This window comes from Notothenia rossii, assembly GCF_949606895.1.
Source record: "Notothenia rossii genome assembly, chromosome: 6".
Classification (NCBI taxonomy): Eukaryota; Metazoa; Chordata; class Actinopteri; order Perciformes; family Nototheniidae; genus Notothenia; species Notothenia rossii.
The window spans coordinates 65,048,905-65,067,316 of record NC_136909.1 but is presented as its reverse complement, the minus strand read 5'-3'; the positions used below and the strand labels follow the sequence as shown (position 1 = coordinate 65,067,316).

General features: G+C 46.2%; 1 protein-coding gene across 2 annotated transcripts; it reads left to right on the top strand.

The window, feature by feature from the left end:
• Window positions 1-309: 309 nt before the first annotated feature.
• On the top strand, window positions 310-18,237 carry LOC307043996 (alpha-internexin-like). Of its 2 annotated transcripts, XM_079688981.1 has the most exons (6): window positions 312-471; window positions 2,238-2,530; window positions 4,515-4,745; window positions 5,562-6,089; window positions 16,493-16,617; window positions 17,121-18,237. In XM_079688981.1, the coding sequence occupies exons 2-6, from the start codon at window positions 2,243-2,245 to the stop codon at window positions 17,311-17,313; spliced, it is 1,365 nt and encodes a 454-aa protein (XP_079545107.1). In that variant the 5' UTR covers window positions 312-471; window positions 2,238-2,242; the 3' UTR covers window positions 17,314-18,237. The 2 variants fall into 2 exon arrangements, with proteins under 2 accessions (XP_079545108.1, XP_079545107.1); XM_079688982.1 differs by lacking the exon at window positions 2,238-2,530 and having other exon boundaries at window positions 310-471; window positions 17,121-18,236.
• The last annotated feature ends 175 nt before the right edge of the window (window positions 18,238-18,412 follow it).

The following is an 18,412-nucleotide window of genomic DNA, read 5'->3' as shown; positions in this document are numbered from 1 at the left end:
GCTTCCAAAATCACTTCATACAATCTCCCACAATCCATTGCCGTAAAGGAGTGGCGAAGTCCCTCCATGGGACCTTATTTCGGAAAAATAATGTTTTGAAGTCAATGGGGAGAGAAAGATTATCTTTCGATCCCGTTTGAATTGTGCCACGAATTACACATATGATGTTTGTCAATTTAAAAGATAATTTTGCAAGCCAAAAAAATTAAAATGTGTCGTAAAACTGTGAAGTTACACATTTCTGTGTGGGAAGCGCTCAATGAACTACAACTCTGGTCTTGCACACGTCACCAACACTAAGATGGCCGTCATGTTGGTACATTTCACCTCTTTCTGAATTAGGCGAAAAGTATTAAAAGAGGTGAAAATCACTACAAGTCTGGGCATGTTGAGAGCTTGAGAGGGCATGAAAAAGGGGAGTTAGTCGGTTCCGTAAGAGCCAGCATGCGTGACTGGCTTTACAAGGTTTCGGTGAGTAACACGAGTGTAATGTGTAACGTTAATGTCAGCTAGCTAACATTAACTAACAAGGTACACTCTCGTGTTTTGTTTTAGTTGCTCTTCGAGAACGAGCAAGAGGTACTATTAATGGTATTATAACAACCTGGTACAAAGCACACAGGTATATTGTTAAAGTAAGTAAGTACAGTAAGTAAATGTATTTTTAGCTATCTGGAGGGAAAACATCAGTTATGACAGCACTTACGCGACTCTGGGATTTGTAGTCTTTCTAGTTGCGTATTTTTAATAGTCTTATATTTCAACAGTTTTAAGACAAACTTTGAATTTTTTGACATGGAAATGATTTTTTAAGATTGCAAACAACATATGTTTAATTCATGGCACAATTCAAACGGGATCAAAAGATAAGTTTTTTCTCTCCATTGACTTCAATGTATTATTTTTTCGGAATAAGGTCCCATGATGCGGAAGTAAGTGGGCGTGACTTCGCCACTCTATACAGCGGCGTGCGTTGCCGCTTCAACGCTTCTGCCCATTTACTTTGAATGGGGTGACGTCACGATTCGCCGAACTGCATTGTGGTAGCAAAGCGTAGCTTCTCTCGCGGTGTTCACTGCAAAGGTAGAGCAATGTTCTACTTTTGACGCCTCGACGGAGGCGTCAGCCAATCGAATCATATGCCAGTACAAGCTCTAGCCAATCAAACCGCTTGCTTGTGTGTCTGGGGCGGGAGATTCACGTGATTGGTTGTTGGTCGAGTTTCAGCCCCCCCCGCCGGCAAGCGACAACGCACGCCGCCGTGTGTAGGGGCCGTAACAAAGCTACAGTAATGCAGGCACACGTTTGTAACACCAGATGGCGTGATTCTCCAATTTAACCATGGATTTTACACCAACCTTTATAACTGTCACACCAGCAGCTATCTGTTTTTAAAAGTTTCAACACAAGTCATAAAACCTATGTGATGGATAAATTCAAATAAACTAATGTAGACCATAAAAGTACTCATATTCTGTTACAAAGATAAAGATAGTTAATGGCATCATTTTTATAAACTTGTTTCAGATGAGTCACACTTGATTCTTTTACTAATTTCAATATAGGCAATCAAGTGATAATGATAATTGATGGATCCACTCCTGTTTATTGAAGAATATGTCAAATAAGTTTGCTCGAAGGTAATCAGTCCTCTATTTGACATTGCAGGCAACATACTTATTAGTATGTATATATTTAAATATCAAATCTGGCATCAACATTTAGCTGTAAAAACGTTCTGATTATGTATGCTGGACTTTCAAAATGTGCTGGCACACACCTTGGCACATGTTTCCTGATATTAGTTTATCCACTCTTCTCATTATTATAGAGAATTATAAAACATGTAATGAATACATACAATCCCAATTACACATACAATTTACCATAAAGACCCCACCTTGCAGTTGAGCTGGTGTCACACAGCTCCAGGACTCCACCTGCTGGTGCGAAGAGTGAAACAGGAACATACTATGGTGTGAAAAGCTGTGGGACGATTGCATCATGTTATGCAGGCGAAATGAAATCAAGTACTGTGACATATTTCTTTTAATTAGATTTTTTTAGAAATGACATTGGTGTTTGTTTGTATCCCTCCAACTAAAATGTATTCAGCATGTTCACTGCACTGCTCCAGTGTTTTACAGCCGTGCGTAAAATGGTTCGCTCTGCCTGCCACCTGCCTATAAACTCCTGCAAAGCTCTTTAAGCCCCTTAGTTTTATCTCTGACCCTTAGCAAACATGAACCACGGCGACCGCTACACCTCGTCCTCCTACCGGAAGATTTTCGGGGATTCCCCCAAGTTTCCCGTCTCCTCCTCTCGCATGGGCAGCGCCTCCTCCCGGAGCACCCCGGGGCTCCGCTCCATGGCCGGGCCCCGCAACAGTCTCCCCTCCTCCATGAGCCTGTACAGGCGGGTCGGCCGCTCCTACTCTCCGGTGCCCGCCGACTCCTTGGATTTGACGCAGACTTCTGTGGTCAACAATGAATTCAAAATGATTAGAACCAACGAGAAGGAGCAGTTGCAGGTAGGGGACGGATTTGAAGAAAATATTAAATATTTGCATGTTCGGTTACTACAGAAAGATGTATTTAAAACTCTTTTCGATTGTGTTGTGGTCTATTTTATTTAAAAGCTATAGTTAATATGCTATCAGATCACCAATCAATCAAGCTAAGAAAAACAAACCAGTGTGGAAAAGGCAAAATCATATTCAACATTTTTATAATTTGAGAACATTAAAGTGATAAAAACATAATACAATTAAATTAAAAGCTATATGAAAACAGTAATATTAGTGCAGTGCATGCGAACAAACTTTAAAAAACCTTGTTTTTAAACCTGCATCCATAATATTTAAAGCAGCACCAATCCGTTTTTTATGAATAAATGGATCAATTTATTGAAACCACAGGGAGTTCCCACCATAATCATCAGTTTCCCTCAGCTATCAATAACATCAATAGGCGCTTTCACACCGGAGTACTTTTCCCAGGAATAGTTACGATAGTTCCTGGGATCTTGCGTTCACACCAAAAAGATCTGGAACTAGAACTTTTTTTTGCGAACCTTTTCACCCCTTTTTAGTCCCTGCTAGAGAGCAGGGACTTTCCTGGGGAGAAAAAGCTTCCAATTTCTGATTGCAAACCACGCCCCGTCAAACTCTGAAAAGCTATTTTTTTGCCGCGCATCAGCCTTATTAGCATTACCATTAGCCCAGCGCACCAACGGAGAGAGACTAACTTATGGCAACACAAAAGAAAACATGGGAGCGGTGGAGATGAGGAGGTGTCGGCGTTCTGGAGATTTACTCGGAAGGCTTCAGTAGAAGCATGCTGGGAGTCCCAGCAGCTTCTACTGAAGTCGGTCCCCAATTCCGGGGACTTCGGGTGGCAGTATACGCCGTGAAGTTGTTTGCGGCCTGCCAGTAAACCCAAAGCAGAAGAAGAAGAAGAAGAAGAAGAAGAAGAAGAAGAAGAAGAAGAAACGAGACGTCAGCGGCTCCCTCAGGGACTTATTCCGGTGTGAATGCGATTTACTCGATAGTTCCAGGAAATAAAAGTTCTGGGGAACTAAGTTCCGGGAACTATTCCTGGGAAAATACTTGGTGTGAAAGCGCCTAATGAGTTGTGTTTGGAGACTGTTCTGCTCCTCCCTAGTGGCGGAACAGATGCTAGGCTACTATAAGCTTAAAGGGGACCTATCATGCAAAATACACTTTTTTATGTCTTTTATACATAAATATGTGTCCCCGGCGTGTCGGGGAACTCAAGCAGCATCAGAAAATAAAACAGTCAATCTTTTCCTCCGTACCCAAATCTAAAAAAAACGGGGCTACAACGGAGCTGATCCAGATTTGCGTCCGATGTGACGTAATATCGGAAATGTAGGCTGGCTTTACACCCACGGCCGTATCAGAAAGTTGCTATCAGAAACAATGCATGACTGTTTGGGACGTAATATGGTCGGTGTTTACATTAGCATCACAAACACTCAGAGCTAACCTGTACTGGAGATAGCATGTGTGTGAAGAAGCAGGAAATAAAAAGGAATTCACCTTGTGGTATAACCGGCAAGAGAGAAAGCTTTTGAGCTCCATACTGTTTCAGAAATAATCCTTGATAATCCATGATATAGCATCTCCCGCATGAGCTCAGCCCCCTCCTTTTTCTTATTATTTTTTCTTTTCTTTTTTTAAAGCTTTATACCCCAAATCAGCACTTTTGAAACAGGAAGTGAAATAGAGGGATATGAGGCATGGCTAGAATGGGCAATCTGTTTGGTATTTAGAGCAAAACACTTCATAGACATGTTTTATATATTTTTATATATATCTGAGACCTATGCTATTGCCTAAAAATAGCATGATAGGTGACCTTTAAGTAAATATTTGATTTATTTTGTTTTCAGAAATATAAAACTTCAAAATAAGTGAAGTTGTAAATTGGATGGTAGATGAGATAAACTTATGGAGGATTTTGTGTGATGATAAGCATTTATCCTGTCTCCAGGGTCTCAATGACCGCTTCGCCATGTTCATCGATAAAGTGCGGCACCTGGAGCAGCAGAACAAGGTGCTGGAGATGGAGCTGGTGACGCTGAGGCAGAAACAGGGCGAGCCGTCGCGCGTCGCCCTCCTCTACCAGCAGGAGCTCAGCGACCTGCGCTCACAGGTGGAGGAGCTGAGCCGGGACAAGAACCGCATCCTGATCGATAGGAACAACATGGAGGATGAGCTGCAGGTAAAACCAATGTGTAAAAAAGGATAAAAAGTTGACGATAATAACAGGCAAAATAATTAATAACGTTTTTTCGATGCAGTTCTGCTGCCGCTAACATTTGCTCAACTTGTTTTTGTGAAAACGTAAGGTCCCCTATCATACTGTTTTTGAACGATTCACTATAGGTCTACTCGATATATACAAAACATGTATCTGAAGTGTTTGGTTTGAAATAACAAACAGATCATGAAATATAGCATGCCATACCCGGTTTCTGCCCTGTTTGAAATGTGCTGATTCTGTGTCTGTAGCTTTAAATGCTAATGAGCTGCTGCTGGCCACGCCCCTCTGATAAGTTATTCATCTTGGTTGGTTATTAGCTAATGGTTGCACAACCCCAACAATCACAAAGTTTGCAAAATCTGATCAGCCCATTTTTAGTCAGGTTTTTATAAAGATATATCAAGACAAAAAGAGAGAGAATCTTTTTTCCTGAAACTTTCCAAATCTGTTAACACAGAGGACACATGTTTATGTATAAAATACATGAACAAGTGGATTTTGCACAATAGGTGACCTTTAAGACATCATTCTAAAATACTTCTTTGGGTTAAAAACTACAGTTGAAAACAACAAAGATCTAAAAAATTATAAGAGGATACGTCAAATGACATGCAACTAAATGAAACTGAGAGTAACCTTGATTCCAATGAAACATTTTTCTAGGTTTGAATGGATATTTGCGAGCATGTACAACAACATAACAACAAAGGTCTGGTTGTTTTAGAAATTGTAATGTTACATATTATATCTGCAATCCCTCATGTCTCATTTCAGAAGCTCAGTGTGAAGTACGAGGAGGAGGTGAGGGCGCGGGACGAAGCTGAGCAGAACTTGAGGTCCTTCAGGAAGGACGTGGATGACGCCACAGCCGTTCGCCTGGACCTGGAGCGCCGTCTGGAATTGATGATGGATGAAATCAACTTCCTGAGGACTGTGCATGACGAGGAAATCCAGGAGCTGAGCACCATGATGGAGAAGCAGCAGGTCTCCGTGGAGCTCGAGCTCGCCAATCCGGACCTCACCTCGGCTCTGAAGGAGATCCGCAACCAGTACGAGTCTATCGCCTCCAAGAACCTGCAGTCGGCCGAGGAATGGTACAAGAGCAAGTTCGCCAGCCTCAGCGAGCAGGCCTCCAGGACCAACGAGGCCATGAGGGCCAGCAGGGAGGAGGTCAGTGAGTTCAGGAGGCAGCTGCAGTCCAAGACCATCGAGATCGAGAGCCTGAGGGGCGCCAACGAGTCTCTGGAGAGGCAGATCACAGAGATGGAGGTGGGAAACAACGCTGAAGTCTCAGCCCTGCAGGTAAGCAACACAATCATTACTGTGGTCTCCTTAAAAGGGGCTATTCAATACATTCAAGCAAATGTATTTCTCATTATATCTATGCAAGCAGTTTGGAGTTTATTCATCTAGGTTTTCTGAAATTGCCCGAAACATTGGAGGTGAACAGAGTTTTATGTAGGTGCTTATAGCGTCAAAACATTATCTTATATTTTTTCCATAAAAAGTTTCTCTGATACTGTTGAAAATCCACAGAACAAACCCTATGGTTGTTAATATAAACTATTAATTTGATAGTTCAATGGGAAAATACAACAAAAACTAACAATTTAAAAAAAGGATTTGATTGGCTCGTAACTCTTACTATATTATTCTATGTTTGTCTTAAACTTGTGTATTAGAATAAAATGAAATCAGGATTTTATTTACAAAAACACAAATGTTGTGTCAGAATTGATGCCATAGACATACACTTATATGTAAAAGATAAAACTAGTGAGGCGTGTGGTGCAGTGGACTAGTACGTTGGTGTTCGGATCAGGGGAGCATAGGCTCAAACCCCACTGCTGTCAGCATGTGGTTGTGTTCCTGGGCAAGACACTTCACCCCAAATTGCTCCTGTGGGGATTGTCCACAGTATTGAGTATGTAAGTCGCTTTGGATAAATGCATCTAATAAGTGACATGTAATATAATGTAACTATCTACAAAGTATAATTACCTATAAATAGTCCAATTATGCACATAATAATAATAATAATAATAATAATAACTTTTATTTATATAGCGCTTTTCAATAACCCAAAGTCGCTTACAAAAAAAAATTAAAAGTACAGAAAGGGGGTGAACAGGCAGAAGACAACATATTGGACAAGAAAATTGAACATGAACATTACATGAACAGGCAAAGGACAACACAGGGGGGGAGCAAGCATAGGACAACGAGCAAAAGACAACATAATGGAAAAGAGGAAAGAAAAAGTTGATGAATGTATGAATAAGAGATGCAGCGTGGGGTGAATAAGAGATACAGCGTGGGGTGTGAGTGAAGTCAGTGGGTTGGGGGGTAGGGTAAGTTGAAGGCTTGGGAGAAGAGGTATGTTTTCAGCTGGGTTTTGAAGGTAGACAGTGTGGGAGAGTGGCGGACAGATTGGGGGAGGGAGTTCCAGAGGCGGGGTGCTGATCTGGAGAATGCTCTGTTGCCAAATGTTTTGAGTCTTGATGGTGGTACTGTGAGGGAGAGAGTGGAGGAGGATCGGAGGGCTCGGGGGGGGTTGTAGGGGATGAGGAGGTCAGAGAGGTAGGGGGGGGCTAGGTGGTGAAGGGCTTTATAGGTGAGGAGGAGTGTTTTGAAGATGATGCGTTGTTTGATGGGGAGCCAGTGAAGAGAGCGGAGAACGGGAGTGATGTGTTCACGGGTCCGGGTGTGGGTGAGGAGGCGGGCAGCAGAGTTTTGTACCATTTGGAGTCTATGGAGGGAATGGGAGGAGATGCCAGTGAGGAGGGCGTTGCAATAGTCGAGGCGGGAGGTGATGAAGGCATGGATGAGGGATTCAGCAGCACGGGGGGGGAGGTAGTGTTTGATTTTGGCAATGCGGCGGAGGTGGAAGTAGGAGATCTTGATGATGGAGCTGACATGGGGGTCAAAGGAGAGGGTGGGGTCCAGGATAACGCCAAGATTGCGTGCCAGGGGGGAGGGGGTGATGGTCGAATTCTCAATGGTGAGTGAAATGGGTCCTGTTTTATTGAGGGTTGATCTGGTGCCTATGATGAGTAGCTCTGTTTTATCACTGTTGAGTTTAAGGAAATTGTGAGTCAGCCATGTTTTTATTGAAGAGATGCAGGTTTCGATATGGGTGAGGGGAGGGTTGTGAGGGGATTTGGTGGTGATGTAGATCTGGGTGTCATCGGCGTAACAGTGGAAATCAAGGTTGAGGTTGCGAATAATGTGACCAAGGGGGAAAAGATAGCAGATGAAGAGGAGGGGGCCGAGGACTGAGCCCTGGGGGACCCCCTGTGTGACTGGGGAGAGGGCGGATGTGTGGCCAGAGAGGGAGATGAATTGTTGCCTGTCGGTGAGGTAGGAGGTGAGCCAGTCGAGAGCGGAGCCCTCAACACCCTGTTGGCGCAGCCTTTGTAGGAGGATTGAGTGATTCACAGTGTCAAAGGCTGCGCTGAGGTCTAGTAGTAGCAGGATGTTGAGGGCACCGGAGTCTGCAGAGGAGAGGAGATCGTTGATTACTTTGACCAGGGCTGTTTCAGTGCTGTGGAGTGGGCGAAAACCAGACTGGAGGGGTTCATAGAGGTTGTTGGACTGGAGGTGGGTGTGGAGCTGGGTGGCGACAATACGCTCCAGTGTTTTGGAGAGGAATGGCAGGTTGGAGATGGGGCGGTAGTTGGAGAGGTTGGCTGGGTCAAGGGTGGGCTTTTTGAGGATGGGGGTGATGGAGGCAAGTTTGTAGATGGAGGGAACAAGACCAAGGGATAGAGATTGGTTGAAGAGGGTGGTGAGGTGGGGGATGAGGACAGGGAGGCAGGCCTTAGTTAGGGTCGTAGGGAGGGGGTCAAGAAAGCAGGTGGTTGTTTTGGATGAGGTGATGATGGCTAGGATGTGGGAGGAGTCAACAGGAGAGAAGGCAGTGAGGGGAGGGAAGGGCGGGTGGACTGGGAGAGGAGGGGGGGCGTGGGGGTTGGAGGAGATAGTGGTCATGGCAGTTAGGGAGCTGTTGATTTGTGAAACTTTGTTGTTGAAGGCGAGGAGGAAGGAGTTGCATAGGTCAGGGGAGGAGGGTGGATTGATGTCAGGTGGCTGGAGCAATTTATTGATGGTGGAAAACAGGATGCGGGGGTTCCGGTTGGTGCTGTCGATGAGGGTGGAGAAGTGGGCAGATTTGGCGGCTTGGAGAGCATCACGGTAGGAGGAGATGTGAACTTTATAGGCTTCGGCGTGGACGGTGAGGTGGGTTCGTTTGAACAATCTTTCAAGTTGACGGCCGGTCTGTTTCATGGTACGGAGTTCCGGGGTGTACCAGGGGGCGGGGTTGGTGAATGAAACAGAGGAGGTTTTCCAGGGGGCCAGAGAGTCGAGGGAGTCAGAGAGAATTGAGTTGAGTGTGGTGGCATAGTCGTCAGGGGAAGAGGGGGCAGAGTCGGGCGGGAAGGCAGAGGATATGAGCTGGGAGAGCGTGAGGGGGTTGACTGCCTTGATGTTGCGGTAGGAGATGGTGCGTTTTTTGGGGTTGTGGGGGGAGGGTAGAGGGGCGGAGAAGAGGATGCAGAGATGATCAGAGAGTGGGAAGGGGAGGGGCTGGGGGTTAGATAATGGTAGAAAGGAGGAGCAGACTAAGTCCAGAATGTGGCCTTTGGTATGGGTGGGGAAGTCAATGTGTTGGGTGAGGTGGAAGCAGTCAAGGAGGGAGAGGAAGTCAGATGTCAGGGGGGCATTGGGCTGATCCATGTGGAGGTTGAAGTCGCCGGTAAGTAGGAGGTGGGAAGATAGAGAGGATGCAATGGTGAGTAGTTCAGACAGTTCAGAGAGGTAAGAGGGGTGTGGCTTCGGGGGACGGTAGATTAGAACAGTAGTGATAGAGTTGGGGAGGGAGAAAGCAAGGTGTTCAAAGGATGAGATAGGTGGGAGGTTGAGGTTCAGTTCAGTGATGTGTAGGGATTGTTTGTGGAGAACAGCGAGACCACCCCCGCGCCCGGAGAGGCGGGGTCTGGCAGTGAAACTGTAGTTGGAGGGAGTGGCTTGGTTGAGAGCGTAGAAGTCCAGGGGCTGTTGCCATGTTTCACAGAGGAGAAGCAGATCAATGTTATTGTCCAGTAGCAGTTCGTGTATAACAGGTGATTTGTTGGAGAGGGAGCGGCAGTTCAGGAGTGCGAGGGAGATGGATGGTGGAGCAGGGGAGGGGGTACAAAGGTTGTTGAGGTTGGCAGTGCGGTGGATGGGGATGGCGGGGGGGTGGGGGATAGTCCAGAGTGAGGGGATGGGTGAACCGTCAGGGAGGTGTCGGTTGCGGGGGAGGCCAGCGCCCCGGTGGATGTAGCGGCGTCGGCGGAGGATCCCAGCGGCGCTAGCTGCGGTGGCAGTAGCAGCAGGGAGACGATGGTTGTTGTTGAGGCTGTGGAGGTCAGCAGCAGTGTAGATGAGAGGGCGAGAGGTTGGTGGTGTAGTAGGCTGAAGCAGCGGGAGAGATAGTCCAAGCAGCAGATGAAAGGTAGCAGCAGATGAGAGTAGCCAAGGTAGTGTATTTGCAGTGGTTATTAACTGATTGGCTAGGAGTTGGTAGGCAGTGAGATATGTGAAAGCAGCAGTGGACCAGGTGTTGGAGTGAGTGATGCGTGTGGTGTTGGTTACCCCAGACCGTCCCTGCGGCACCATGTCTGGACCTAGCTACCCAACAGTAGACGAGCTGGTGGGGAGTGGAGGCTCCCCGCAAGAACGCCGGCTGGGCAGCCAGACAGAGTGAGTGTTGTTGTTGTTGATGTACGGCGCACAACAGGTCGGTCCAGGTTGGCACAATCACCATCACAAAACACACAGCGTACTCACCCGAGTCCAGAGCAGCGATCAACACACCCAGAGCCAGGAAAAACAATCCAGTGGTGTAATCAGGTAGTCCAATTGTGACGGGAGCCAGCTGTTAGCTTCGGTGGCTAACGTAGCATACAGACCGGGTAGTCAAGGTGACGGAGTGGAGCCAGCTGTTAGCTTTGATGGCTAACGTAGCATACAGTCCAGTAGTGAGGGAGCCTATGAATAGAAACGGAGCTGGAGAGATGCACAACGGAGTGAAGAGCAGCCTTGGATCGGCGAAAACCAGCATAGAGACCCGTAGACAAAACAAACAAACATCCAGAAACAGTCCGGGGGTAGAAGCGGCAGTCAACAGACAAGACGCCAGCGTTGCTCTAGCACCGGAGGGACAGACGTGACGTGACACAGATCCAAACACATGTAAGAACACAGTTTTTAAATTGTATTGGATATGGGATATGTAACAATTGTAAATATGCAGTAGTGTTTGGAGTCAAATATTCTGTGTTCTGTATCTACCAAAGGTTAAAACCTGACTTGTTAGGCCTCAAATCAGTGGGCAGAACATCTGAAATGCAGTCCTTGTACCCATACGATTGACTACCACTACACATGGTAGTGTTTTCAGTAATCCTGTAGAAAGATACACAACAAACAAACAAAAGCATTCCTTGAGGTAAAATAATGAGTGTAACAATTTAGATGTATTAGATTGAGGCAAAAACCACTTCCACGCAGTTTTTAAGAAGGGTCTAAGACAGTAAAGTAAAGCTGCAGGTTGACAACTCAAATACAACACTTTAGGCGTCAACTTTGTAAATGATCAGAGACCCAGTCAGTCAGCTCTAGCACTGTTGGCACTGTCTACGTGATAGAGGTCATATCTGTTTACAACTCTGTGAAATAAGGGGATTTGAGAGGAGCAGATCTCATGGTCAAGTTCCTCATGAATTATGTCACAGCTTAAGTAAAGCTGTTAGCTAACGTGCACAGCAGGAAGGTCCATCCTTTGTATGTTTAAGGAATTCAGCTCTCAACTATAACTCTTCCGCCACCCTTTTAGGACTCTGTACAGTATATTTATCCAAACAAAACGTGGATATTTAAATATGAGTCTCTTAAAGTGTCCAGGAGGGGGAATCAGTGTTTTAAAAAATCAAAAATCCATCTACAACCACCTGGTGCTTAAAGGGGACCTATCATGCAAAATGCACTTTTTGAAGTCTTATATACATAAATATGTGTCCCCAGTGTGTCGGGGAACTCACGCAGCGTCAGAAAACAAAACCCTTTCTTTTCCTCCGTACCCAAATCTCCAAAAAACAGGGGAACAACGGAGCTGATCCAGATTTGCGTCCGATATGACGCAATATTGGAAATGTGGACCCACGGCACTATCAGAAAGTTGCTATCAGAAACAATGCCCGACTGTTTTGGACGTAATATGGTCGGTGTTTACATTAGCACCACTAACACTCAGAGCTAACCTGTACTGGAGAGCATGTGTGTGAAGAAGCAGGAAATAAAAAAGGAACTCACCTTGTGGTATAACCGGCAAGAGAGAAAGCCTTTGAGCATGGTGCATACATAAAATATTTAAAAAAAGAAATCTAATATAAAACACAAAATCTTTTACACCGTAATAAAATACAGTTAAATAGCAATACAAATTAAATAAAGCAGTAATTTACATGGGAATAGAATGCTATGAATGAATTTTAGAATATAAACTATGAAATGTGAAATAAGAATATGAATATGTGCAGAAAGGAGTATGAACATTGTGTGCATTGATGTAATGCATATAGTCTATGATGTGGATGAGATAAAGTGTCAGCGGGGGGGCCGGGCCTTGTTTAAGAGGCCGGTAGCGGAGGGGAAGAAACTGTTCAGGTGGCGAGAGGTTCTGGCCCCGATGGAGCGCAGCCTCATGCCAGAGGAGAGGGGGGTGAACAGTTTGTGTCCAGGGTGGGAGGGGTCGGCCACTATCTTCCCTGCCCGCCTCAGGGTCCTGGAGGCATGCATGACGTGGAGGGATGGCAGATCTCTGCAGAGCGGATGACACGCTGCAGCCGACCCTTATCCTTGGCTGTGGCTGCGGCGTACCAGATGGTGATGGAGGAGGTGAGGATGGACTCGATGATGGAGGTGTAGAAGTTCACCATCATCGTCTTTGGCAGGTTGAATTTCTTCAGATGCCTCAGGAAGAACATCCTCTGCTGGGCTTTTTTGGTGAGGGAGCAGATGTTCTGCTCTCATTTGAGGTCCTGGGTGATGATGGTGCCCAGGAAGCGGAAAGACTCCACAGCAGTTACTGGGGAGTCACACAGAGTGATGGGGGTGGGTGGGGCTGCGTTCTTCCTGAAGTCCACGACCATCTCCACTGTTTTTAGGGCGTTGAGCTCCAGGTGGTTGTCCCTGCACCAGGTCACCAGATGGTCCATCTCCCACCTGTAGGCAGACTCGTCCCCACCAGAGATGAGTCCGATGAGGGTGGCGTCGTCTGCGAATTTCAGGAGCTTGACAGACTGGTGACTGGAGGTGCAGCTGTTGGTGTACAGGGAGAAGAGCAGAGGGGAAAGAACGCAGCCTTGAGGGGAACCGGTGCTGATGGTCCGGGGGTCAGAGACGCATTTCCCCAGCCTCACATGCTACTTCCTGTCAGACAGGAAGTCTGTGATCCACCTGCAGGTGGAGTCGGGCACGTGCAGCTGGGAGAGCTTGTCTTGCAGCAGAGCCAGGACGATGGTGTTGAAGGCGGAGCTGAAGTCCACAAACAGGATCCTGGCGTAGTTTCCTGGTGTGTCCAGGTGCTGGAGGAGGAAGTGAAGCGTCGTCCACAGACCTGTTGGCTCTGTAGGCGAACTGCAGGGGGTCCAGGAGTGGGTCTGTGATGGATTTCAGGTGGGACAGGAGAAGGCGCTCAAAGGACTTCATAACCACAGAGGTCAGGGCGACGGGTCTGTACTCATTTAGTGCTGTGATAAATGTGAAAATAAATAAACTTGCCTTGCCTTGCCTTGTGATCCTTGTTTTCTTGGGAACCAGGATGATTGAGGATGTTTTGAAACATGCTGGGACGTGGCATGTCTCCAATGAGGTGTTAAAGATGTCAGTAAACACAGGAGACAGCTGATCAGCACAGAGCTTCAGGGTTGAGGGGGAGACATTGTCAGGGCCAGCCGCTTTTCTGGTATTGAGTTTTCGGAATAGTCTGTTTACATCCCTTTCATCAATTGAGAGAGTCTGATGTGTCGGGGGAGGTCAGTGGTGTGGGGGAGTGAGATACTGAAGGGGAGGGGGATGTGGAGGTGTGAGACTGAAGCTGTTGAGAGGTGTCATGGGGGATGGTGTCAGGACTGAACTCTTTGTCTTCAAATCAGCAGCAGAACTGATTCAGTCCGTTTGCAAGGCGTCGGTCGTTCATGGAGAGGGAGGCTTTTGGCTTGTAGTTTGTGATCTGTCTTAAGGCCCTGACACACCAGGCCGAAATCGGCCGTTTTCGTTAATCGGACGACGAAGCGTGCCCTGTCGCCCAAACTCAATTTGGTGTGTCCCGCACCGCCGGCCGTGACACGCCTTATTTGGCCTTTCATGGCAGACGCACGGCCGATTCAACATGTTGAATCGGCCGTGCGTCGGACAAAGAAATCACTCTGATTGGCTGTTCAGCTACCGAATCAGTGTATGAGAAGCGAAACGGTTGCTTGAGAATGTCTTCCACAAGCAACACTCCAATGGCTGATAGCTCCAGTACCGCACGAAACATGTTTTTGATAGATGAGAGTGAAAATGGAATGCACACGCTATTTGTTGTTTGTTTATATCACGTAGTCTGTTCTTCTTCTCTGTCTTCCGGTTGTTTCCTCTTTTGAATGACGAATACACACTACCGCTGCCTGCTGGTAAGGAGAGTTATTGCCGCTGACGCATGCGCAATTCGTATATGCTCGGCTGAAGTCTTTGCGGTGTGTTCCAGTGCGACACATGGCCAAGACGCAGGAGAACACGCCGACGCAACAGTCGGCGTCGGCGTCAGCGAGTTCTCTGGTGACTGCTTGGTGTGTCAGGGCCTTAAGACCATGCCAAACAGAAGCAGTCGTTTGCTGAGAGCTGATGTTGGAGTTTCCCAGAGTATTGTCGTTTAGCATCTCTCACCGCCTTGCCAAAGACGTACTTCGACTCCCTAAAACGTGCCTTATCGCGACTCCTAAACGCCTCCTCCTTTTGCAATCTAAGCTGTTTCAGTTTGGTGTGAACCATGGCTTGTTGTTGTTGAAACTCACCCTGGTGCGTGTTGGTACACAGCTGTCTTCACAGAAGCTGATGTATGACATCACAGCCTCTGCATATTCATCCAGACTTTGCGTTGCAGTCCCAGTCAGTACAGTCCAAACACGCCTGAAGTTCCTCCATAGCTTTACTGCTCCACTCCCTGAATGTCTTCACTACAGGCTTACACAGCTTGAGTTTCAGCCTGTATGCAGGAATCAGGTGAACCATGGTGCGGTCAGAGTGGCCCAATGCAGCGCGGGGGACGGCGTGATAGGCTCCCTTGATGGTGGTGTAACAGTGATCCAATATATTCCCCTCTCTGGTGGGGCATTTAATAAACTGTTTATATTTTGGTAGTTCGTGGCTGAGGTTGCCTTTGTTAAAGTCACCAAGAGCAATAACTAGGCAGTCCGGATAAGTCCTCTCCACACACAGTATCTGGTCGGCAAGTGTGCTCTGTGCCTCCTGCACATTAGCATGTGGTGGAATGTACACACCGTCCAGTATGAATGAGGAGAACTCTCGGGGGGAATAAAAGGGTTTGTAGTTGATGATAAGAGTTTCCAGAGTGGGAGAACAGTGCTGCAGAATCACTGTCACATCGTTGCACCAGCCAATGTTTGTGTAAAAAAATATTCCTCCACCTTTTGATTTGCCGGAGAGCTCCGTGTCACGATCCGCTCTGAGCAGCTGGAATCCTCCAAGCTGCAGTGCCAAGTCAGGAATCGATCCACACAGCCAGGTCTCAGTGAAGCACAAAACACAAGATGAAGAAAAGTCCCTGTTTCTACTAACCAGTTGCTGAAGCTCGTCCAGTTTATTGCTTATGGAACGCACGTTGGAGAGAAATATTCCGGGTACCGGCGTGCGAAGTCCGTGGCTGCGGAGTCGCACCAGTGTCCCGGCCCTTTTCCCTCTCCTGTGGCGTTTGAGCGCTCGAATGCAGCTGAGGGAACCTTTTACGAGAATGTCCAGTAATTCCACGGAAGAACAGAGAAAATAACTTGTTGCTAGTTGTAGCTTCATGGAGATGCATCAATCCTCTCTTCAACTCAGTGAATACATTTTTTTTCCTGAAATGTCAAACAATTAACACAAACGGCAGAATCAGCCAATGTACACACAAAAAATTCCACAAAAATAACAAATAAAATAATTGTGGTTCATTGAGCAACTTGTTAGCAGTCGATTACAGCGCGTGCTATATTAGCAAAACATCCCAGATCTGATTTGTCAAAATGTCTCTCTAATAATAAGTTGGTAAGGCTCTGGCTCTTACTCAACTGGACAATTAAGGTTGAAGGTCTAAAGGCAGACCATGACCCTTCGCGTGCGGAAGTCTGTGACAGTGAGACTGACTGGAATGGTTCTTAGTGAATTGACCCTGCGTTTTTATTAGATTACCTGTGAGCTGCTAAATCGGATACAGGAAGCCTTAAGAGAACGTACAGCTAAGCCTTAAAGGCTATTGTGCTAAAGGAAGGGCAAACCGTTAAACCCCAGAAAAGCCCATATTATAGAGGATAAAAACCCTACTTGCCAAGTAATTGAATTTAGACAGAAAACTGTGCTTGACACTACTGATAATCTAACTTCTTTCATTTATGAAACAGGACACTATTGGCCAGCTGGACACTGAGCTGAGGAACATGAAGGGGGAGATGGCGTTGCACCTGAGGGAGTATCAGGACCTGCTCAATGTCAAGATGGCCCTGGACATAGAGATAGCCGCTTACAGGTGCTGACTAAAGGACAACCCCAACAGCAGGGGTGTTTCCCAATCGCGAGTAAAGCTGCTCCAGAGCCACTATTTCAAGCATACTACGTCATCGAGTGCCACCGAAGTACTGTGCCAATGTCCAGCCTACTTGGTATTCTACCGAGCCCGGCGTACTTAGTTTGGAGACATTTCGAGGCTGCACATGTGTAGACTCCGCGGTCTTAAAATCCCCACAATGCTTTGCGCACGGACCGATTTCCCCAAATCTGTGGCGAAAAATGTAAGGTGGGCCTCTCATATGACGCACCTGCACTTGTTCCACTCTTAGTTTTCCGAATGCCAGGAAGTATTCTTGCCTCGCTTCTGAAGCAAGACGCTCGGAAGACATGTGCTACCAAGCAAGCATACTCGCGATTGTGAAACACCCCAGATCTCTTGACTTGTAGACTCATCAAACATATTTATAAGGTGCTTTAAGTCTGTGTGTCCAGTCTGACATGTGTTTCCTTTGGTCCTTTGAGGAAACTACTGGAGGGGGAGGAGACTCACTTTAACTCAGGGATCTCCTTTGGTGCTGCCAGCTACAGCTACCAGCCTCGAGCCGCAGCCGGCCCCTCCAGGAGCCCGAGGGAGAAGGAGGGAGGGGCCACCAAGGAGAGCTTCAAGGAGAGCAGTGAGGAGAAAGATGAGGCGGACATCAACTCCAACAACTGAAGCGAGACTACCAGGGGAATGTGGAGGAAGGAGATATGTACTTCATATGTAGTTGGTTTAGTCGCTGTATTTGTTTTTCTTAGTTTTTTTGGAACATATATAAATTGTGCATAGATAGATTAGGTATCGTTTACACATACACAGGTTTTACCCCCCCATTCCCCAACAATCCAGAACAGCGAATAGCCTACATGGTGCACAAACATGATGAAACTATGTCATAAAAAAGAAAAGAAAAATAACAAAATAATGTATTTATTAAAGCCAATCCTAAAATAAATGTTTGAAATCATAGCTTAAACTGTTTGGGTGATAATACATTCCTGGTAGTCTCTGCATGTGGCAAAGGAGGTATTTTGCTGACTTTTGCTATAAAATTAGGAGTTCCCGTAGTAACCATGTACAGAATGAAATATCTGTCTAATACATTCAGTATGTTGGTTCAGTTAAAGGTAGGGTAGGTCATTCACTTCAGAAACACTTTTTGTTATATTCCATGGAATGCTCTTAACATCCCGATAGCAATGAATAAATTACATGTTTTGACAATAAATACATAAAAAAATGTCATCTGTGGAAGGCGTAGCGCTGTAAATAGCACGACCAATCATGTGAGTCAGATGATTGGATGGCCTACCTGCCTGTCAGCCTTCCATCTCGTGCATAAACTTATCTCGTGCCCTCATTGGTCATGTGCGCGTTCCTCTGTGTTGGAGGAGGGGCTCTGTAAGGAAGTCTGAAGGAAGGGGCAGATTTATTTCGGTTGTGTACTTTCAAATTCTAGCGCACTCGAGCTGGTTTCTCTATTTTTAACTACCCTAGCTTTAATCTATAGTTTGGATTTACCCACCCACTGGAAAACCACTCACTGTTGTTTCAGTAGCATTCAATAAAATAACATGGCTGTCAAATCACGTCTTTGTTTTCATGTGCAAATCAGCGTAATCCCGAATACATTCAAAGCCATCTCCAGGTAGATTTCGACACCAGGGCAATTTATCTAAATTGTTGGCAATTATCTTACCGTTCCTCAATGTATTTATAAGTCAAATGATTTGCAGCTATACTTTAATGATTGCATACTTCTAAAGTTTCTATG